At 37.4% G+C, this 24,029-nt stretch overlaps 1 protein-coding gene across 10 annotated transcripts in view; it reads left to right on the top strand.

Moving 5' to 3' along the window:
- Positions 1-24,029, top strand: part of TMLHE (trimethyllysine hydroxylase, epsilon) — a 145,222-nt gene that overhangs the window by 90,865 nt on the left and 30,328 nt on the right. For 8 of the 10 annotated variants that reach the window (XM_003921785.3, XM_074391729.1, XM_074391733.1 and 5 more), the window contains 4 exons: positions 4,142-4,318; positions 8,775-9,054; positions 10,807-10,926; positions 23,148-23,384. In XM_003921785.3, the coding sequence (XP_003921834.1) occupies positions 4,142-4,318; positions 8,775-9,054; positions 10,807-10,926; positions 23,148-23,384 (814 nt within the window). Of the gene's footprint in view, positions 1-621; positions 917-4,141; positions 4,319-8,774; positions 9,055-10,806; positions 10,927-23,147; positions 23,385-24,029 lie in introns of those variants that run through there. The other 2 variants (XM_074391731.1, XM_074391732.1) reach the window with 2 other exon arrangements.

Raw genomic sequence — 24,029 nt, forward strand, 5'->3', positions numbered from 1 at the left:
GGAATAAAAAACTACATATTAGATTTAGTGTACACTACTTGGATGATGGGTGCACTGAAATCCCTGACTTCACCACTATGCAATTCATCCATGTAACCAAAAACTGCTTGAGCCCCAGAAGCTATTGAAATAAAAAATATATATTAAAAGATAAAATAAATAAAGTAGAAGAGAAAAAAAGATAAATACTGAGAGGTGACTTTCTGGGTCAAATATGCACATTTTAAATTATTTTCATAGAAACTTGCTGATTGTCATCTAGTATAACTTTAACAATTTATACTCCTACTACCAATGTTTACAAGTATGCATTTCCTCACATTCTTTAAAATACATTTTAATCAGCCTTTAAAACTTTTGTTGCTATTATGGGTATAAAATGGTATCACGTTATGGTTTAAATATCCATTTATTTGACCGCTCACTTCTAGTGACTTTCCTTCTTGATATCTTTTACCTATTTTTCTGTTGGGTTTTTATCTTTAATTCACAGAAGTTTATTCTATATGCTGGATATTAATCCTTTTATGTTACAAATATTTTTCCTGTTACTTGTCTTTTAACTTATTTTGTATATTGTTTGCAGAATAGAAGGTATTTATTTTATTTTCTTTATTTTCTTTTTTTTTTGAGATGGAGTTTCGCTCTTGTTACCCAGTCTGGAGTGCAATGGTGTGATCTCAGCTCACCGCAACCTCTGCCTCCTGGGTTCAGGCAATTCTCCTGCCTCAGCCTCCTGAGTAGCTGGGATTACAGGCACATGCCACCATGCCCAGCTAATTTTTTGTATTTTTAGTAGAGACGAGGTTTCACCATGTTGACCAGGATGGTCTCGATCTCTTGACTTCGTGATCCACCCACCTCGGCCTCCCAAAGTGCTGGGATTACAGGCGTGAGCCACCACGCCTGGCAGAAGGTATTTATTTTCATATAGAAAAATTTATCTCTATGCTTTTTGTGTCATATTAAAACAGCCTTTCCTATCTCAAGGTTGTCAACATATAATGTTTTATACTTTAAATTTTTTATACTTTAATTAATCAGAAATTTATTTTTTGAATTATATGAAGATATAACTATTTTTTTCTTTTCCCTTGTAAATTGGGTATCATGCTTTATTTACCTCTTCTAATTGAGTAAACAGATGTATGGAAAGTCTTTGTTTTTTGTAATTTTTCATTTTACAATAACTTCTAATTAACAGAAGTTTAGTTGCTAAAATAGTACAAGGGGCCTCCTGTATTAGTCTGTTCTCATATTGCCATAAATAACTGCCAGAACTGGTTAATTTATGAATAAAAGAAGTTTAATTCACATGGTTCCATAGGCTGTACAAGAAGCATGTCTAGGAGGCCTTAGGAAACTTACAGTCTTGGTAGAAGGTAAAGGGGAATCAAGCATATCTTACCATTGTGGAGCAGGAGAGAGAAACAGCAAAGGGGGAAGTGCTACACACTTTTAAACAACCAGATCTTGTGAGAACTCACTATCATGAGAGCAGCAAAGGGAGAATTTGCCCCCGTGATCCAATCACCTCCCACCAGGTCCCTCCACCAACGTTGGGGACTACAATTAAATGTGAGATTGGGATGGAGACACAGAGCCAAACCATATTATTCCAACGTTCCACCCAGCCCCTCCCAAATCTTATGTCCTTTTCAAATTTCAAAACCAATCATGCCTTCCAACAGTCCCCTAAACTCTTAACTAATTCCAGCACTAACTCAAGAGTTCAAGTCCAAAGTCTCACCTGAGACAAGGCAAGTCTCTTCCACCTATGAGCCTGTAAATCAAAAACAAGCTTGTTACTTCCAAGATACTATGGGGACACAGGCACTGGGTAAATGCTCCCATTCCAAATGAGTGAAACTGGATAAAGCCAAGGGGGTACAGGGCCCCATGCAAGTTCAAGACCCAACAGGACAGTCAGTAAATTTTAAAGCTCCAAAATAATCTCCTTTGACTCCATGTCTCACATTGAGGGATTGCTGATGCAACGGGTGGGCTCCCATGGCCTTGTGCAGCTCTAACCCTGTGACTTTGCAGGGTACAGCCCCCAAGGGTGCTTTTACAGTCTGGCATTGAGCAGCTGTGGCTTTTTCAAGTGCACGGTGCAAGTTATTGGTGGATCTACCATTCTGGGGTCTTAAGGATGGTAGCTGTCTTCGCATAGTTCCACTAGGCAGTGCACCAGTGGAGGCTCTGTGTAGGGCCTCCAACTCCACATTTCCCCTCCACACTGTCCTAGTAGAGGTTCTCCATAAGGGCTCTGCCCCAGCAGTAGACTTCTGCCTGAACATCCAGGCATTTCCATCCATCCTCTGAAATCTAGGTGGAGGCTCCCAAACCTCAACTCTTGCCTTCTGGACACCCATAGGCCCAACAATGCATGGAAGCCACCAAAGCTTCGGGCTTGCGTCCTCTGAAGAATGACCCAAGCTGTTTCTTGGTCCCTTTTAGCCATGGCTAGAGCTGGAACAGCTAAGACACAGAGCCATGGGACATTGGAGCCATGTCTCAAGGCTGCACAGCAGTGGGGCCCTGGGCCTGGCCCACAAAACTGTTTTTTTCCCTCTAGGCCTTAGGGTCTGTGATGGGAGAGGCTGCTGCAAAGGTCTTTGACATGCCCTGGAGACATTTTCCCCATTGTCTTGGCTATTAACATTTGGATTCTCTTTGATTATGGAAATTTCTGCAGCCTTGAATTCCTCCCCAGGGGGAAAAAAAAATGTGTTTTTTTTTTCCACCACATGGTCTCACTGCAAATTTTCCAAACTTTTATACTCTGTTTCCCTTTTAAATATAAGTTCCAATTTCAAACCATCTCTGCAAATGCATATGAGCATACACTGTTAGAAGCAGCCAGGCCACATCTTGAACACTTTGCTGCTTAGACATTTCTTCTGCCAGATGCCCTAAGTCAGCTCTCTCAAGTCAAAAGTTCCACAAATCCCTAGAGCAGGGGCACAATGCTGCCAGTCTCTGATAAAGCATAGCAAGAGTGACCTTTACTTCAGTTCCCAATAAGTTCCTCACCTCCATCTGAGACCACCTCAGCGTAGACTTCACTATTTGCATTGCTATCAGCATTTTGGTCAAAACTATTCAACAAGTCTCTATGAAGTTCCAAACATTCCCTTGCCTTTCTGTCTTCTTATGAGCCCTCCAAACTGTTTCCATTTCTACTTGCTATCCAGTCTCAAAGTCACTTCTACATTTTCAGGTAACTTTACAGCAATGCCCCACTTCTCTGATAACAGTTTTCTGTAGTAGTTCATTCTCACATGGCTATAAAGAGCTACCTGAGACTGGGTTCTTTATGAAGAAAAGAAGTTTAATTGACTCACAGTTCTGTAGGCTGTACAGGAAGAATGGCTGGGAGGCCTCAGGAAACTTACAATCATGGTGTAAAGTGAGTGGAAGCAAGCACATCTTACTATGGCAAAGCAGGAGAAAGTGAAGGGGGAAGTGCTGCACACTTTTAAACAACCAAATCTCGTGAGACCTCAGTCACTTTCAGGAGAACAGCAAGGGGGAAGTTCGCCCCCATGATCCAATCACCTCCCACCAAGTCCCTCCCCCAACATTGGGGATTACAATTCAAAATGAGATTTGGGTGGGGACATAGAGCCAAACCATATCACCTCCTATATATTCTCTACCTACCTATGCTTCCTTCTTTTGATACTTGAATGGTTTCATATTCGAAATTTAGTACTCTTATGTATTTTATGTTTATCTTGGTGGCCTAGTGACAACATGACATATTGACACAAGTGTATCTTTTCCTAAGTCCTATCTAGTTGTTCCAACACCATTTATTTAAAAATTCATCTTTTGCCCGATGACTTTTACTGTCACTTTATTACATATCAGATTTTCATATCCATTTGGGTATATTTCTGGGCTTTTTATACTCTTCCATTGTTTTATCTTCCTATTAAAGTACAACATTACACCATTTTAATTATAGAAGTTCTACAGTGTATTTTAATATCTGATAAGGGACAAATCCCTCCCCTCAACCCTTATTGCTCTTGCTTATTTCTTGGTAGAAGACTTTTAGAAGGAAGTTTTCTGAATGCTGATATTTAAAAGTTATTTCAATAAATAGTTCTGATTATTGTGATTTTTTCCCCAGAGCTGAAATATGCTAACACTGTGATGCGCTTTGATTATGTCTGGCTTCGAGACCACTGCCGCTCAGCATCATGCTACAACTCTAAGACTCATCAGCGCAGCCTGGACACAGCCAGTGTGGATTTATGTATCAAGCCAAAGACTATTTGTCTAGAGGAGACCACACTCTCTTTTACTTGTGAGTGGGCAGGAGACTTGGTCTTCTTTGGGGGTACTCTTATAAAGAACCTATGGTTTGTTCCTTTCAAAAATAGGTTATTCTCTGTTACTTCTCTTTTTTTCTTGTTTTGGAAGGATTTTTTGAAACATTTTATTTTTTTCTTCAAATAAAGTTGTTACAATCCACAGCTAACATTATACTTAATGGTGAGACTGAACGCTTTCCCTCTAAGACAGGGAACATGGCAAGGATATCCACTCTTACCACTATTATTTAACATCCACTCTCACCACTCTTGTTTATAATAGTACTGAAAATTCTATTACAGTAAGTCCAGAAAAATTAATAAAATACATACATATTAGAAAGGAAAAAATAAAACTCTTTATTTGCAGATATATGACAGCCTAGCATAGACTACCTCAAGTAGTCTATAATAAAACTGTGAGAACTAATAAATGAGTTCAGTAAGGTCACAGGACACAAGATCAACACACAAATATAAATTGTATTTCTATGTGGAAACTGAAATGAAAAATGACCATTTCAATTGCTTCAAAGTAATTTAAATATTTAGCTATAATCTAACAAAATATGTATAGGATCTATATTATAAAAATTATTAAATACTGATGAAAGAAATCAAAGAAGACATAAATACATGGAGAGGCAAATCATATTCATGGATTGGAAGACTCAACATACTAATGATGTCAGTTTTCTCCAAATTGATCTGTAGTTTTAATGCAATTCCTGTCAAAATAAAAGCAAGATTTTTTAATAAACAAGCTTGTTCTAAAAATTTAAATGGAAATACAAAGGCCAGCACAATTATGAAAGTGAAGAATTAAATGGGAAGAAATCAATTCCTGATGTAAAGACTGCAGTAATCAAAACAGTGTGGTATTGGTGGAGGGACAGATACATGGATCAGTGGAACAGAATAGAAAACCCAGAAATAGATCCACAGAAATATAGTCAACTGATCTTTGGCAAAATTGCAAAAACCATTCAATGGAGGATGAATAGTCTTTTCAATCATTGGTGCTGGAGCAATTGGACATCCATAATGAAAAAATAAAAGAACCTCAACCCAAGTCTCACACCTTATATATAAACCAACTTATAGTAGATTGTAGACTTAAATGTATAACATGAAACTATAAAACTTCAAGAAGAGAACATAGAAAAACATCTTCAGATTTTGCCTGGTGCTAGAACTCTTAAAACTCAGCATAAAAAACAAGCAATACAATTTAAAAATGAATAAAAGATATGCTCCCATATTTTCCTGAATAGGATATACAGATGGCAAATAAACACATGTAAAGATGTTCAACATTATTAGCTGTTAGAAAAATGAAAGTTAATATCACAGGCGGCCAGGTGCAGTGGCTCACGCCTGTTATCCCAGCACTTTGGGAGGCCAAGGCGGGTGGATGATAAGGTCAAAAGATCAAGACCATCCTGGCCAACATGGTGAAACCCATTCTCTACTAAAAAAAAAACAAAAAATTACAAAAATTAGCTTGGCATGATGGCGCACACATGTAGTCCCAACTACTCAGGAGGCTGAGGCAGGAGAACTGCTTGAAGCTGGGAGGCAGAGGTTGCAGTGAGCCGAGATCATGCCACCGCACTCCAACCTGGTGCCTGGTGCTGGAGCGAGACTCTGTCTCAAAAAAAGAAAGAAAGTTAATATCACAATGAGTCTGCACTATATACCTACTAGAATGACTAAATTAAAAATCAGTGACTACACCAAATAATAGAGAAGATTCAGAGAAATTCTTTCACCCATACTTTGCTCATGAGAATGTAAAATGCTATACTCTGGAAAACAGTTTGGTAGTTTCTTAAAAAAAAAGAAAAAGGAAAAGAAAAAGAAAAAAGAAACCTAAACATGCAACCTAGAAATCACATTCCTGGGCATTTATCCCAAAGAAATGAAAACTTATGTTCACAAAAAAACCCTTTACATTAATGTTCACATCAGCCTTATTTGTAATAGCCAATAGGAAACTACCCAATAGGTGAATGGTTAAACAAACCATCCATACAATAAAATGCTACTCAGCAATGAAAAGAAATGAGCTAATGATAGACACAGTAACTTAGAAGAACCTCAATTAAATTATGCTGAAGTAAAACAGCCAATCTACATGATTTTATTTATGTAATATTCATGAAATAACATAATTATAGAGATAGCAAACAGATTATTGGTTGCCAGGAGTTAGGGATGCGGGGGTAGGAGGTGGGAGATGTAGCTATAAAAGGGTAACACAAAGGAGTCATATGGTTGAGTATCTTGACTGTGGTGGTGGTTACACATGTAATTACACTGCATAGATTTATGCACATAAATGAATATATGTTTAACTGCTTAAATCTGAATAAGCTCAATGGATTGTACCAATACCACTTTCTTGGTTTGGGCATTGTACTGTGGTTATATAGTATATTAACATCAAGGAAGGCTTGGGGAAGAGCTTATGGGACTTTCCTACACATTTCTTTTCAACATCTTATGAATCTATTATCTCCAAATAAAAAAATTAAAAGAAAAAGTATTGGAGAAAAAAACATACTTACAATCCATACATTGACTACTAACAGGCAACTTGGCAAAATATTAGCAAAATGTATGACAGACTAAATATCCTTAATATATAAGGTGCTATTGTTAAATTGTAAGAAAAGTACAGGTATTCCAGTAGAAAAATATGAGAAAGGACTGAACAGACGAATCATTAAAGCAGGAGTAGCAAACATTTTCTGTAAAGAACCAGATGGTAAATATTTTTAAACTCTGTGGGCTATATGGTCTCTGTCACAACTATTCAATTCTTCAGCTCTTGAGTTGTGAGTGAGTGGAGCTATAGACAATATGTAACAAAATGGACATTCATGTGTTCTGAAACAGGTATTACAAAATCAAGCACCAGATTTGACTCATAAGCCATAGTTTGGTAACCCCTGCATTAAAGAAACATAGATGTCTAACAAATAGAAAAAGTATTCTTATTAGCCTTATTAGTAAACAAATAAATTAAAATTATTACAAGATAGCAGTTTCACTTTACTTACCAAATTAGAAAAAATATATATTTTAAAAATAAGAATACTCCATTTTGATAGACACATAGGTACTGTTGGAGGGAATGAAGATTAGTAGACTTTCTAGAAAGTAATATGGTTATGTATATCAGAACTCTTAAAAGTTTGTATCTTTGAAATTTCTAAATACGAAGCTACAAACTTTCAAGAAATATAATATGCATTCTATTTCTAAATTATTAGAAATATGGTTAAAGATTATCACTATTAAATAATAGGAAAAATTTTAAAATAAATGTACATACCCAGAAGAACAAATGGGTTAGGTAAATCTTGGTAATGTACATTTTGCAAGCTTTAAAAATTAACTTTAATGAAGACTTAATTTTTAAAATGATAAAATTTAATTTTAAAAATTGTTACAGTGTTAAGTGACAATGGCAGGGTCCCAAGTTTTATATACTATATTTATGTATATAAATTATATAAAATAAGAGAATACATAGAAAAAAACCGGAAGGAATGATGCCAAGCTGTCAATCATAGTTTCTTCTGGGTGGTAGAATGATAAACATGGTGACTTTTAATTGCCTCATACTTTTTATGCTTTCCAAATTATCCAAAGTGTGATACTTTTTTATCATGGGGAGGGAGAAAAAGAGAGAGAGAAGTAAAAAGGATAGACAAAACTTTCACTCCTTCTGCTGCTTGCTTCCTTTGCTTATCTTGAAGATTTTCTAAAGCATTTTGAGGTTGGTTTTCAACTTTTTTTGGGTGAGGGTGGTGCACAGCAGGTGAAGTCACTTACAAAGTCATTTTATTATATCATGTTGATGTCATATAGTTAGACAGAAATATCCCATATCATGTAGAAGAGGAAGGCAGCATAGAATGGTACTGAACTTCTAGAAGCAAGAAGGTGGGATTCTAGTTCCACCTATAGTACTTAGTGGTATGATCGTGGCTGAGTCACTAACTGACTTTATCTCCATCTGTAAAATAAAGATTAGCCCCTTCTAGATCAAACATTCTGAGTTCCTATATAGATGGAAGACAGAGATGGGGACAAGGACAGAGAGTACCAAATAGGGTAAAACCTACTTTGATTGTCATTCTCTGATGACTTGGTTAATTTTCCAGATGGTCTTTTATTATGTAACTATAATTCTGTAAACTTATTTAGCCTCTGGGAAGATTTATTTGTTCATTCATTTATTCATGCATATCACTCAAACCACACATATTTCTGTCTCAGAAACATTCTAGGCACTCATTTTAATTTGGCTTCATAAACAATACAGTACTGGATAACTGATTTCTAATAAATTGTAACCAATTATACTTTATAGCCAATTAAAATGTTGCCATTATTTGTAATTATTATTTGAGTGCCTTTTATTTTTCCCCTTAAAAGGGCCAGATGGTCATGTGACTAAATACGACTTGAATTGGCTAGTGAAAAACAGTTATGAAGGGCAGAAACAAAAAGTCATCCAGCCTAGAATATTATGGAATGCTGAAATCTACCAGCAAGCCCAAGTTCCATCTGTAGATTGCCAGAGCTTCTTAGAAACCAAGGAGGGATTGAAGAAGTTTCTGCAAAACTTTCTGCTCTATGGAATTGCTTTTGTAGAAAATGTCCCTCCCACTCAAGAGCACACAGAGAAGTTGGCAGAAAGGATCAGCTTAATCAGGTAATTCATTTGTTTCCTGAAATCCACAGTACTGTAGTTAATTTTCAGATCATGAGTACCAATAAATAAATATAATGGGTGTGGTCACTCTCATTTTCAATTCAGAATATTTTGAGCATGAATAAGGGGACTCCCACTTGCAGTGCTTTATTTGAGGTCTGGATTTTTAAACTCTAAATACATTTGCATGTAAAATATAATGATTTATACAGAGTCGTTGGTAATATGTTTCTAGCCCAGTGATCCTCAGAGTGAGAGATATTATTGTACACTGGAAAAACACTGACTGTAAGGATAACTGGATAGTAGTCTGAGTTCTACCATCAAGTACTTGTGTGACCATAGACATGTCCATTACACACACAGACACACATCTTCGACCCCCACTGTCCTCTGTTTTCCTGTCTGTTCAAAAGAGGATTGAATAAGATAGTATCTAAAGGTTATCCAGTTTTGACCCTCTACAATCCCGATGGCTTGATTCCGAGACTGATTGCTAATAACACTGCCTTAAAAGGCTATATAGCATTCAGCCAGCACATTCACACCCATTATTTTCTTTTAAAGTTATTTCCCGTTTTACTGATGAGGCACTGACACTCAAATATACCAAGTGTTTTCCCCAGGATTGCTCTGCTAGTAAACAATAGAACTTGAATTCAAATAGCCCAGGTTTCCTAATCCTAAATACATTGTTCTTTTCATTACCATTCTGCATTTCTGGGTGGTATATAGACTTATCTTCTGTAGTATTGTGATATCAACCTACTTCATTATAATTAGTACTTCCTTTTACTTAATAAGGTCCAGATACAGCTCATTTTGTAGTCAATAGTATGTTGAGTCTTCTGCCCTGTGCTGGTAGAGCATAATTAACAGCATCTGTGAGCCATTCAGTTTCAATCATGGTTTGAGAACTTTCAAGTGAAAGAAACTGTGCTGGTAAGCAATAAATTGAGACAGCTTAGGGTTGATAGTTCAAAAGAAAGAGCATTTCCTATTTGAACTTCAAGGGTTCAGAAAATAAGATGAACTCCTAAAGTTAAAGAATTAAAGTGACCTTTAGTCAGATTTGAGCCCACCAGGAAAATAATTACAAAATCAAAATATATGATGTATACTTCAAGGAGAGACACAACAATGGTACAGCAAATCTCACTAAATACTTGCTAACACAAACTATCCTTTTCTTTTCCTTATTCCTCCATGTCCGAAAGATGAGTAAGAATCAACATTAATCAATTCTATGTCTTATAAAGAATATGAAAACTCTTCAGTCATCCTTGCAAATTGGATTATCCAAAGTATTAGGAAATGATCACCATTACTGAAAAAATGATACTAATAAAAGACAACAGCTATAAAAATAGTAAATAAAGTTTAAAAAATCATTTCCAGAAGCAGCTACATCATCTTTTTCTAGGAAATAAAGGTGAGCATAGAAAAGAACCTTAAAATTATGAAGGCTATGAAAACTGGGTACATAATCAGTGTGGAATAATTCTCTAAGCTTCCAGAATAGAACATTATACTTTCACAGTTTTCTCCTCAACTTTCTAGAATGTTAATCAATGACAGAATTGTCAAGACTAGCTTGTTCAACTGTCATTTTCACCTTACAGATGAAATTCTGGAACCAAAAAAAATCTATTGTTATTTGTGAGTAACTAAAGAAAGTATTGGAAAGAGTTTTGAAAGACAAGAATGAACATTTCAAATAGCTAACAGGTCTTTCTTTATTTCATCTGACAGAGAAACCATTTATGGAAGGATGTGGTATTTCACTTCGGACTTCTCCAGAGGTGACACTGCGTATACTAAGCTAGCTCTGGATCGGCACACTGACACTACCTATTTTCAAGAGCCTTGTGGGTAGGTGGATTAGACTTTTACGATGTAAGGTCTTTATGTGTGATAGTCTTGTGTGATTTCTTAATTATTTTCCATTGTATTTGAACCAAGATTATATCTGCTGCTGTGGATTTGTATGACTTTCTTTCTCTTCCCCTAGAAACATGATCATTTTGAAATACCTTAGCTTAATTTTTAGAATCTGTCTTGGGCCTTTCTTGCATTGCCATAAATAAATACCTGAGATTGGGTAATTTATAAAAAATTTATTTAAAATTTTTATTTTTTATAAAAAATTATATTTTTAAAATTTTATGTTTTTTATTTAAAAATTTATTAAAAAGGAGATTTAATTGTCTCATGGTTCTGTAGGCTATATGGAAAACATAACAGCATTTTCTTCTGGGGAGGCCTTAAGGAGCTTCCAATCATGGTGGAAGGTGAAGGGAAAGCAAGCAAAAATAGAAGTAAGCCAAAAGGGATCCACCTCCATGACCCAAACACTGCCCACCAGGCCCTTCCTCCAGTATTGGGGATTACAATTCAACATCAGATTTTGATGGGAATACATATCCAACCTATATCAGACTCATAGGAATAAAATGTTTTTAAGTGATTGAAAACTCATTTTACTATATAAATGGAGTCCTAATTTTGTTCATTATTAAAATGTAATTTTACATTTTTTCAAGGTAATTATAAATTATCCCCAAAAAAGTATTGGCTAACCATTAGTTTTGGCATTTGTATAGATTTGTCACATTTAGTTATTAACACATTGCAAAGGGGTCAGTCATGCAAACACAGCTGCTTTGAGTATGGCATTAAGAAGAATCTGAATCTGATTTACAAAACGTTGGAGAGGAGGAATGATGGAAGGATAACTTTTTCACATGGAATAAGATGCTTTTGAGCCAAAGATGATATATACTAGACTCAATTTTCCTACCATTTGCTCCTTATTAGAGGCACCCATGTGGTCATTTTGTTGTCGTTGATCTTGCTTCTGCATATAAATGATGAGCCTGAGACACAAAGATGTAAGTAAAATGAGTGCACATATAGATTGATAAAGACTGTATGAGAGGATAATAATATGCAGTTGCTCATGGTTACACTGATTTTCTTTAAGGGTTTGTAATTTAAGAATGTTTGATTCAGGGAAGGAAGAACAAAGCAGCTTTTAGATATCCTGCTCAGGGTTATCAATATATGGAAAGACCAACAGCCCTGCATCCTCATTCTAGCAGATAAAAAAGGAAAAAAGAGGAAATGGGATACGGAGCAGCTGTACAGGGGTTGAGGTTTAAATACTGACTAGCTCTTCCCTTTATGACCAACACCAGAGATAAACTGTTTGTGGCTTTAATTCAATTGTTTGTAATCAATGGCAAGGACCACGTAGATTAGCAGTATGATAATAGTGGTTAAGAGTTCAGGCTATGGCATCAACCAGACCCAGATTTGCATCCCAGCCTGAACGTGTATTAGATTTGTGATCTTGAACAAGTAACTTAACTTCTCTGTGCTTCAGTTTCCTCATCTGTAAGATGGAACTAGTAATAAAAGCTATCCATTAGCATTCCTAAGGAATTAAATTATATTATCATACTGCCTGACACATACTAAGTGTTCAATAAACGTTAGCTATAATTTTCATCATTTTATTCATTTTAATCATCATCTTCATTGTCATATGCTTTGCTCTGCCTAAAGCCACCTTTGCTCTGGATCTCATCCTTTCCAGCTTCCTTGGAGATTTCTCTCTCCTCTGTCTTCAGCCTTTTCATACCTGTGGACTCCTTCCTATCAGCACCCCATATCTTAATTCTCTATTTTTGTACTTCCTTGGACTCTATTTCCCTACAGCTACAACGATGTTTTTCTCTTCCACTTAATGGCTAAGAGTATTAAAACAATAATAGCTACATTCACTATATTTTCATTCTCACTTCCCATTTACTCCTCAAACCCATAGGCATCTAGTTTTCCCAACCAATCCTCACCGCAATTAAAGTTACTCTCTCTAAAGTCACCAGCAACTAACTTACTGTCATATCTAGTGTACACTGTCATCTAACTTGACCCCTGGGACAAATCATTAACCTATCCCTTCTTTCCTAGTTTTTCTGCTATATATCTGACTGCTTTTCCTTAGCATCTTTTGCTGGCTTCTTTTGCCTATTATTGTTCCTGAAAGTTTGCTCCTTATCCCACTTTTCTTACTTGAAATGATCTCTCCAAATGACCTCTTCCATGCTCTTGGCCTTAGCTATCACCTGTGACAAAATCTACCTCTCTTCTGATGTAAACATCTTTAACTGGTAACTAAATAACCCTGACCTAGAAGTTTCACAGAAATTTCAATATAGCCAGGCTTACCTTTCTCATTTTAATTGTATTTATATTATATTAGATTGTCCTTGATTTTATTCCTTCCATTTTTATGTTTATTTCTAATTTTAATTTGTTGTTTATTTTCTCTTTTTTGTTTTGTTTTATTTCTCCTTTTTCCCCTTTTTTATTATTCTTTATTATACTTTAGATTCTAGGGAACATGTGCATATCCTGCTAGACTGTTGCATAGGTACATTCATGGCAAGGTAGTTTGCTGCCTCCATACCCCCATCACCTATACTTGACATTTCCCCCCATGTTATCCCTCGCCACCCTCCCTTCCACTGTCCCTCCCCTGTCCCCCCACAACAGACCTCAGTGTATGATGCTCCCCTGTGTCCACATGTTCTCATTGTTCAACACTTGCCTGTGATTGAAAAAATGTCGTGTTTGATTATCTGTTCTTGTGTCGGTTTGCTAAGAATGATGGTTTCCAGGTTCATCCATGTCCCTACAAAGGACATGAACTCACTGTTTTTTATGGCTGCATAGTATTCCATGATGTATATGTGCTACATTTTTCTTGTCTAGTCTATCATTGATGGGCATTTGGGTTGGTTCCACGTTTTTGCTATTGTAAACAGCACCACAGTGAAATTACGTGTGCATGTGTCTTTATAATAGAATGATTTATAGTCCTTTGGATATATACTCAGTAATGGGATTGCTGGGTCAAATGGAATTTCTATTTCTAGGTCCTTGAGGAATCGCTACACTGTCTTCCACAATGGTTGAACTAATTTACACTCCCACGAACAGTATAGAAGTGTTCCTATTTCTCCACATCCTCTCTAGCATCTGTTGTCTCCAGATTTTTTAGTGATTGCCATTCTAACTGGCGTGAGATAGTATCTCAATGTGGTTTTGATTTGCATTTCTCTAATCACCAATGATGATGAACATTTTTTCATATATTTGTTGGCTTCATATATGTCTTCTTTTGAAAAGTGTCTTTTCGTATCCTTTGTCCACTTTTGAATGGGTTTGTTTTTTTCTTGTAAATCTGTGTTAGTTCTTTGTAGATTCTGGATATTCGCCCTTTTTCAGATGGGTAGATGGCAAAATTTTTTTCCTATTCTGTTGGTTGTCAGTTCACTCTAACGATTGTTTCTTTTGCTGTACAGAAGCTCTGAAGTTTAATTAGATCCCATTTCTCTATTTTGGCTTTTGTTCTCATTGCTTTTGGTGTTTTAGTCATGAAGTCCTTGCCTATGCCTATGTCCCAAATGGTTTTGCCTAGGTTTTCTTCTAGGGTTTTTATAGCGTTAAGTCTTATGTTTAAGTCCTTAATCCATCTGGAGTTAATTTTAGTGTAAGGTGTCAGGGAGGGGTCCAGTTTCTGCTTTCTGCACACTGCTAGCCAATTTTCCCAACACCATTTATTAAACAGGATCCTTTCCCCATTGCTTGTTTTTGTCAGGTTTGTCAAAGATCAGATGGTTGTAGATGTGTGGCATTGCCTTTGAGACTTCTGTTCTGTTCCATTGGTCTATATCTCTTTTTTAGTACCAGTACCATGCTGTTTTGATTACTGTAGCCTTGTAGTATACTTTGAAGTCAAGTAGCGTGATGCCTCCAGCTTTGTTCTTTTTGCTTAGGATTGTCTTGGTTATGTGGGCTCTCTTTTGGTTCCATATGAAGGTTAAGGTGGTTTTTTCCAGTTCTGTGAAGAAGGTCATAGGTGGCTTGATGGATATATCATTGAATCTATAAATTACTTTGGGCAGTATGGCCATTTTCACGATATTGATTCTTCCTAATCATGAGCATAGAATGTTTTTCCATCTGTGTGTGTCTTCTCATATTTCCTTGAGCAGTGGTTTGTAGTTCTCCTTGAAGAGGTCCTTTACCTCCTTTGTTTGTTGTATTCCTAGGTATTTTATTTATGTCTTTAATTTGAAAATTCTATCTTAGTTTTCCAGTCCATTAATAGTCACCTTACCTTTCCCTGTTAACATATTCAAAAATATATGATTCAGCTGTTCTAACATGCCTCTAAACTGAACTCCTTCCTCAACCTCTCATACTTCCTTATTATCATTCAATTGCATATCTGCCTGTAATCTCGATCTTAGTAAGTAGCATTATCATTCTTCAGGTGCTCAATTGAGAAACCTGGAGTTATTCTAGATTCTTGCCTGTCCTTCAGTTATCAAATTCTGCTACTTCTACCTTGGTATCTCTCAGGTGTGTCTTGTCTATAATGCCCCTTTCTGAGTTCAAACTCTCAATATTTTTCTTTACTGTTTCAGTTATTCAAGTTGTTTTCCAAGTTTATTGTCACCCTGCTTCTCACTAGTCTATGTTCCACACTATCAACATAATGGATTCTTTAAAATGTTGATATGGCCATAGAGTTTCACAGTTTAAAATCATTTTGTGGTTCTCTATGCTATGCTAATAGGGAACTTCTTACTCTCTTCCTTAAATATACCTTGTTTTACATTTGTATCATTTATCATGCTTCTCTCTGCCTGAAATGCCTTCTCATCTCAGTTTCCTTCTACTCCAACTCTTGCTTGTTCTTTAAGAATAGTCAAAACCATTTCCATCCTTCTCCAAACTATTTCTTTATACAACATCCTGCTAGAATAGATTATTCATTTATGACCCCACTGTATCCTGTATTCAACTTTATATAGAACCAGTGATATTTTATTTGGTATTTATTTGCTTTATCTCTTCTTACTAGACTATGAGCTTCTTAAAAATATAAGTTATATATTATTCATGCCTGTATCCCCAGGGCCTAGCACATATAAGCTTCTTTTTTTTCTTTTTTTCTTTTTTATTGTACTTTAGGTTCTGGGATACATATGCAGATCATGCAGGATTGTTGCATAGGTACATACATGGCAATGTGGTTTGCTTCCTCCATCCCCCCCGTTACCTACATCTGGCATTTCTCCCCATGTTATCCCTCCCCAACCTCCCCACCCTGCCACTGTCCCTCCCTTGGCACCCCCAACAGACTCCAGTGTGTGATGCTCCCCTCCCTGTGTCCATGTGTTCTCGTTGTTCAATGTCCACCTATGAGTGAGAACATGTGGTGTTTGATTTTCTGTTCTTGTGTCAGTTTTCTGAGAAGGATGGTTTCCAGATTCATCCATGTCCCTACAAAGGACATAAACTAATCGTTTTTTATGGCTGCATAGTATTCTATAGTGTATATATGCCACATTTTCCTTGTCCAGTGTATTGTCAAGGGGAACTTGGGTTGGTTTCAGGTTTTTGCTATTGTAAACAGTGCCACTATGAACATACATGTGCATGTGTCTTTATAATAGAATGATATATAATCCTTTGGGTATATACCCAGTCATGGGATTGCTGGGTCAATGGAATTTCTATTTCTAGGTCCTTGAGGAAGCACCACACTGTCTTCCACAATGGTAGAACTAGTTTACACTCCTACCAACAGTGTAAAAACGTTCCTGTTTCTCCACAACCTCTCCAGCATCTGTTGTCTCCAGATTTTTTAATGACCACCTTTCTAACTGGCATGAGGTGATATCTCAATGTGGTTTTGATTTGCATTTCTCTAAGAATCAGTGATGATGAGCATTTTTTCATGTTTGCTGGCTTTATATCTGTCTTCTTTTCAAAAGTGTCTGTTCATATCCTTCACCCATTTTGGATGGGTTTGGGTTTTTTTTCCTTGTAAAAAAATCTGTTTTAGTTCTTTGTAGATTCTGGATGTTAGCCCCTTGTCAGATGGGTAGATTGCACAAATTTTTTCCCGTTCTGTTGGTTGCCAGTTCACTCTAATGATTGTTTCTTTTGCTGTACAAAAGCTCTGGAGTTTAATTAGGTCCCATTTGTCTATTTTGGCTTTCGTTGCCAATGCTTTTGGTGTTTTAGTCATAAAGTCCTTGCCTTTGCCTATGTCCTGAGTGGTTTTGCCTAGATTTTCTTCTAGGGTTTTTATGTTGTTAGGTCTCACATTGAACTCATTAATCCAGCTGGAGTTAATTTTATTTTAAGGTGTCAGGAAGGGGTCCAGTTTCTGCTTTCTGTACACTATACTAGCCAGTTTTCCCAATACCATTTATTAAACAGGGAATCCTTTCCCCATTGCTTGTTTTTTATCAGGTTTGTCAAAGATCAGATGGCTGTAGATGTGTGATGTTGCCTGCATGGACTCCATTCTGTTCCACTGGTCTGTATCTAGCTCTGTTTTGCTACCAGTACCATGCTGTTTTGATGACTGTAGCCTTGTAGTATAGTTTGAAATCAGGTAGTGTGATGCATCTGTCTTTGTTCTTTTAGCTTAGGATTGTCTTGGTTATGAGGGCTCTCTTTTGGTCCCATATGAAGTTTAAGGTAGTTTTTCCAGTTCTGTGAAGAAGGTCATTGGTAGCTTGATGGGGATAGCGTTGAATCTATAAATTACTTTGGGAAGTATGGCCATTTTCATGATATTGATTCTTCCTAACCATGAGCATGGAATGTTTCTCCATCTCTTTCTGTCCGCTCTTATTTCCTTGAGCAGTGGTTTGTAGTTCTCCTGGAAGAGGTCCTTTACATCCTTTGTTAATTGTATTCCTAGGTATTTTATTCTCTTTGTAGCAATTGTAAATGGGAGTTTGCTCATGATTTGGCTCTCTGTTAGTCTGTTATTGGTGTATAGGAATGCTTGTGATTTCTGCACATTGATTTTGTATTCTGAGACTTTGCTGAAGTTGCTTATTGGTTTAAGGAAATTTGGGGCTGAGATGATAGCATCTTCTAAATGTACAATCATGTCATCTGCAAATAGAGACAATTTGACTTCCTCTTTTCCTAATTGAATACCCTTTATTTATTTTTTCTTGCCTGATTGCTCTGGCTAGAAATTCCAGTACTATATTGAATAGGAGTGGTGAGAGAGGGCATCCTTGTCTAGTGCCAGTTTTCAAAGGAAATGCTTCCAGTTTTTGCCCATTCAGCATGACATTGGCTGTAGTTTTGTTGTAAATAGCTTTTGTTGTTTTGAGATATGTTCCTTCAATACCTAGTTTATTGAGAGTTTTTAGCATAAAGGGCTGTTGAATTTTGTCAAAGGCCTTCTCTGCATCTATTAAGATAATCATGTAGTTTTTGTCTTTTGTTCTGTTTGTGTAGCGAATTACATTTATAGACTTGTGTATGTTGAACCAGCTGCAATGAAGCCTACTTGATCATGATGGATAAGCTTTTTGATGTGCTGTTGCAATTGGTTTGTCAGTATTTTATTGAAGACTTTTGCATCTATGTTCATCATGGATATTGGCCTAAAGTTTTCTTTTTTTGTATTTTTGAGTCTCTGCCAGGTTTTTTTTCAGGATGATGTTGGCCTTATAAAATGATTTGGGAAGAATTCCCTCTTTTTGTATTGTTTGGCATACTTTCTGAAGGAATGATACCAGCTGCTCTTTGTACATCTGGTAAAGTTTGGCCATGAACCTGTCTGGACTTAGACTTTTTTTGGTTGGTAGGCTATTAATTGCTGCCTCAACTTCAGCCCCTGTTATTGGTTTATTCAAGGTTTCAACTTCTTCCTGGTTTAGGCTTGAGAGGGTGCAAGTGTCAAGGAATTTATCCATTTCTTCCAGGTTTACTGGTTTGTGTGCATAAAATTGTTTGCAGTAATCTCTGATTGTAGTTTGTATTTCTGTGGAATCAGTGGTGATATACCCTTTATCGTTTTTTATTGCATCTATTTGATTCTTCTCCCTTTTCTTTTTTATTAATCCGGCTAGTGGTGTATTTTGTTGATCTTTTCAAAAAAACAGCTCCTGGATTAATTGACTTTTTGAAGGTTTTTTTTGTGTCTGTATCTCTTTCAGTTCTGCTCTGATCTTCATTGTTTCTTGTCTTCTACCAGCTTTTGAGTTTTTTTGATCTTATTCCTGTAGCTCTTTCAATGTTGATGTTAGAGTGTCGATTTTAGATCTTTCCTCGCTTCTCATGTGGGCATTTATTGCTATAAATTTTCCTCTAGACACTGCTTTAAATGTGTTCCAGAGTTTCTGGTATGTTGTGTCTTTGTTCTCATTGGTGTCAAGGAACATCTGTATTTCTGCCTTTATTTCATGGTTTATCCAGTCAACTTTCAGGAGCCAGTTGTTCAGTTTCCATGAAGCTGTGCTGTTCTGAGTTAGTTTTCTAATTGTGAGTTCTAATTTGATTGCCCTGTGGTCTGAGAGACTACTTGTTATGATTTCCATTTTTTTGCATTTGCTGAGGAGTGATTTACTTCTAATTATGTGGTCAATTTTAGAGTAGGTGCAATGCGGTGCTGAGAAGAATGTATATTCTGTGGATTTGTGGAGGAGATTTCTGTAGATGTCTATTAGGTCCCCTTGGTCCAGATCTGAGTTCAAGTCCTGGATATCCATGTTAATTTTCTGTCTTGTTGATCTATCTAATATTGTCAGTGGAGTGATAAGGTCTCCCAGTATTACTGTGTGGGAGTCTAAGTCTCTTTGTAGGTCATTAAAAACTTGCCTTATGTATCTGACTGCTCCTGTATTGGGTGCTTATATAGTTAGGATCGTTAGCTCTTCTTGATGCATTGATCCTTTTACAATTATGTAATGCCCTTCTTCGTCTCTTTTGATCTTTGTTGGTTTAAAATCCAATTTATCGGCCGGGCGCGGTGGCTCAAGCCTGTAATCCCAGCACTTTGGGAGGCCAAGGCGGGTGGATCACGAGGTCGAGAGATCGAGACCATCCTGGTCAACATGGTGAAACCCCGTCTCTACTAAAAAAAAAAAAATACAAAAAATTAGCTGGGCATGGTGGCGCGTGCCTGTAATCCCAGCTACTCAGGAGGCTGAGGCAGGAGAATTGCCTGAACCCAGGAGGCGGAGGTTGCGGTGAGCCGAGATCGCGCCATTGCACTCCAGCCTGGGTAACAAGAGCAGAACTCCGTCTCAAAAAAAAAAAAAAAAAAAAAAATCCAATTTATCAGAGACTAAGATTGCAAATGCTTTTTTTTTTTTTTTTTTTTTTTTTTTTTGCTCTCCATTTGCTTGATAAATCTTCCCCTTTATTTTTAGCCTGTGTGTGTCCTTGCACGTGAGATGGGTTTCCTGAGTACAGCACACCGATGGGTCTTGACGTTTTTTCCAATTTGCCAGTCTGTCTCTTTTTATTTAGGCATTTAGTCCATTTATATTTAAGGTTAATATTGTTATGTTTGAATTTGATCCTGTCATTTTGATGCTAGCTGGATGTTTTGCCCATTAGCTGACATATTTTTTTCATTGTGTCGATGGTCTTTACCATTTGGTACGTTTTTGGAGTGGCTGGTACTGGTTGTTCCTTTCCTTGTTTAGTGCTTCTGTCAGGAACTTTTGTAAGGCAGGCCTGGTGGTGACGAAATCTCTTGGCAATTACTTGTCCATAAAGGATTTTCTTTCTCCTTCAATTATGAAGCTTAGTTTGTCTGGATATGAAATTTTAGGTTGAAAGTTCTTTTCTTTAAGGATGTTGAATATTGGCCCCCTCTCTCTTCTCGCTTGTAGGGTTTCTGCAGAGAGTTCTGCTGTGAGTCTGATGGGCTTCCCTTTGTGGGTAATCCAACCTTTCTCTCTGACTGCCCTTAGCATTTTTCCCTTCATTTCAACCCTGGTGAATCTGATGATTATGTGCCTTGCAGTTGCTCTTCTTGAGGAATATCTTTGTTGTGTTTTCTGTATTTCCTGGACTTGAGTGGTGTCCTGGCTTGCTAGGTTGGGGAAGTTCTCCTGGATAATATCCTGAAGAGTGTTTTCTAGTTTGGGTTCATTCTCTCCGTCATATTCAGGTTTGCCTATCAAATGTAGATTAGGTCTTTTCATATAGTCCCACATTTCTTGAAGGCTTTGTTCATTTCTTTTCACTCTTTTTTCTCTATTCTTGCCTTCTCATTTTATTTCATTGAGTTGATCTTCAGTCTCTGATATCCTTTCTTCTTCTTGGTCAATTCAGCTATTGAAACTTGTGTATGCTTCATGAAGTTCTTGTGCTGTGTTTTTCAGCTCCATCAAGTCGTTTATATTCTTCTCTAAGCTGTTTATTGTAGTTAACATATCATCTAACCTTTTTTCTAGGTTCTTAGTTTCTTCGCATTGGGTTAGCACATGTTCTTTTAGCTCTGAGAAGTTTGTTATTACCCATCTTCTGAAGCCTCTTTCTGTCCATTCATCAGATTCATCCTCCATCCATCTTTGATACCTAGCTTGTGAGGAGTTGTCATCCTTTTTGTGCTGGTTTCTTCCCATCTTAGTGGCTTTATCTACCTGTGGTCTTTGTAGTTGGTAACTTTCGGATGGGGTCTCTGGGTGGACATCCTTTTTGTTGATGATGAAGTTATTTCTTTCTGTTTCTTAGTGTTCCTTCTAACAGTCAGGGCCCTCTGCTGCAGAACTACTGGAGGTCCACTCCAGACCCTGCTTGCCTGGGGATCACCTGCAGCACCTGCAGAACAGTAAGGGTTGCTGCCGGTTTCTTCTTCTGTTATCTTTGTCCCACAAGGGTACCTGCCAGATGTCAACCTGAGCTCTCCTTTATGAGGTGTCTCTTTGGGTATACGGGGTTTGGGGAGCTGCTTGAGGAGATGGTCTGTCTCTTACAGGAGCTCAAGTGCTGTGCTGGGAACTCCATTGTTCTGTGCAGAGCTGCTGGGCAAGTACTTTTAAGTGTGCTGCAGAGGAACTCATAATCGCCTCTTTTCCCAGGTGTTCTGTCCTAGGATGGTTGGCTTTATTTATAAGTTCCTGTGGTGCTGCTGCTTTTTTTCATAGATGCCCTGCCCAGCATGGTGTAACCTAGTCACAGTCTGCCAGCAGAGGCATTGCCAAGCTGCTGCAGGCTCTGCCCAGCTGCTGTGTGAACTGCTGTGGTAGTGGCAGACTGTCTCAGTAGTAGTGGTAGCCCTTCTCCCCATGAGCTGGACTGTCTTGGGTCCAGCTGTGCTTGCTGTGAAACTCTCGATCCAGAGAATTTCAGATTGCTTGTTTTGTGTGGGTGGTACCCACCAAGCCAGATCTCCTGGCTCCCTGTTTCTGACCCCTCCTTTTCAGTTGAATGGGCAGCTCTGTCTTTCAGGTATGCCAGGTGCCAGTTGAAACAGCCAATCAGATTTGTGTGAGTTTCTGTGCACCAACAAAGCACCAGCTTAAACCACTGTGATGAAAACTCATGGCACTTTTCGACCCTCGAAACTCCTGGTCTGTGGGCAATGAAAATTTGTTTGGAAATGCAGTGGGCACTCACCATCTGCATTGTTCTTGCTGGGAACTGCACTCCAGAGCTGTTCGTATTTGACCATCTTTGATCCTCCCACATATAAGCTTCTATATATGTTAGATATGTTTAGAAGAAACCTCTAAAGGCATTAATGTTTCAAAACACAAAAAAGTACAACTGCAGGCCGAGCGCGGTGGCTCAAGCCTGTAATCCCAGCACTTTGGGAGGCCGAGGCAGGTTGATCACGAGGTCGAGAGATCGAGACCATCCTGGTCAACATAGTGAAACCCTGTCTCTACTAAAAATACAAAAAACTAGCTGGGCGTGGTGGCGCGTGCCTGTAATCCCAGCTACTTAGGAGGCTGAGGCAGGAGAATTGCCTGAGCCCAGGAGGCGGAGGTTGCGGTGAGCCGAGATTGCGCCATTGCACTCCAGCCTGGGTAACAAGAGCGAAACTCCGTCTCAAAAAAAAAAAAAAAAAAAAAAAAAAGTACAACTGCCTATGAGGGAAAAACAATTAGAAAATGAGATTTATTTAATCATGAAAAGAAAATGAGAAGTAGGTTCAGTAATCATTTTATATATAATTTCTAGAATTTTAATACGTTTTCTTTTCCACTGAACAGAATAATTTTCTTTTCCTTCTTTAGCATTCAAGTGTTTCACTGTCTTAAACATGAAGGAACTGGTGGCAGGACACTGCTAGTAGATGGATTCTATGCAGCACAACAGGTTCTTCAAAAGGCACCTGAGGAATTTGAACTCCTCAGTAAAGTGCCATTAAAGCATGAATATATTGAAGATGTTGGAGAATGTCACAACCACATGATTGGGGTTGGGCCAGTCTTAAATATCTACCCATGGAATAAAGAGTTGTATTTGATTAGGTGAGTACCAAAAAACTACCCCGAATTGTAATATATTTGCCAAAGATTAGCCTTCTAATGTAACAAAAATCCCTAAGATTCTTATATCTGACACATTTTAATCTTGCTATTCCATGGCTTTTTATTATAAAACAGCCTGTATTCTTATAATTCCCATGAAATAATAAATAGTCATCAACCAGAGAATACTAGATTATTTTGGGGATGGGGTCAAATATTAGAGGTAGTATTTTTTAAATGAAAACATTGTTAAAATGAAAAACAGTTATTAAATTATCCTCATTGACCAAACAGCTAGGTTACCCAACAACATTTGTGTCTCTAGCCCAGATTTATGCAAAGCTCCTGACCAGAGTATTCAATTGACTACTGATATCACAGCTTAGATATTTTGTAAAATATAAAACATATCATACTCAAAACTGAACTCATCACTTCCACTCATTTTATACCTACTTCTTCAATTGCTTTTCCATTTTCATTGAATGGCACAACCATCCACTAAGTTTCCCAAGCTATAAACCAAACTTTATCTTTAATTTTGCCCTCTCCCTTATATTACACAACCTGTCTTATCAACTCAACCTCCTATATTTTTCTCAGACTATCCCCTGCTTTCTGTCTACAATATCTCTTCTTGCAGTG

The sequence above is a fragment of the Saimiri boliviensis genome, chromosome X, assembly GCF_048565385.1.
Source record: "Saimiri boliviensis isolate mSaiBol1 chromosome X, mSaiBol1.pri, whole genome shotgun sequence".
Lineage (NCBI taxonomy): Eukaryota > Metazoa > Chordata > Mammalia > Primates > Cebidae > Saimiri > Saimiri boliviensis.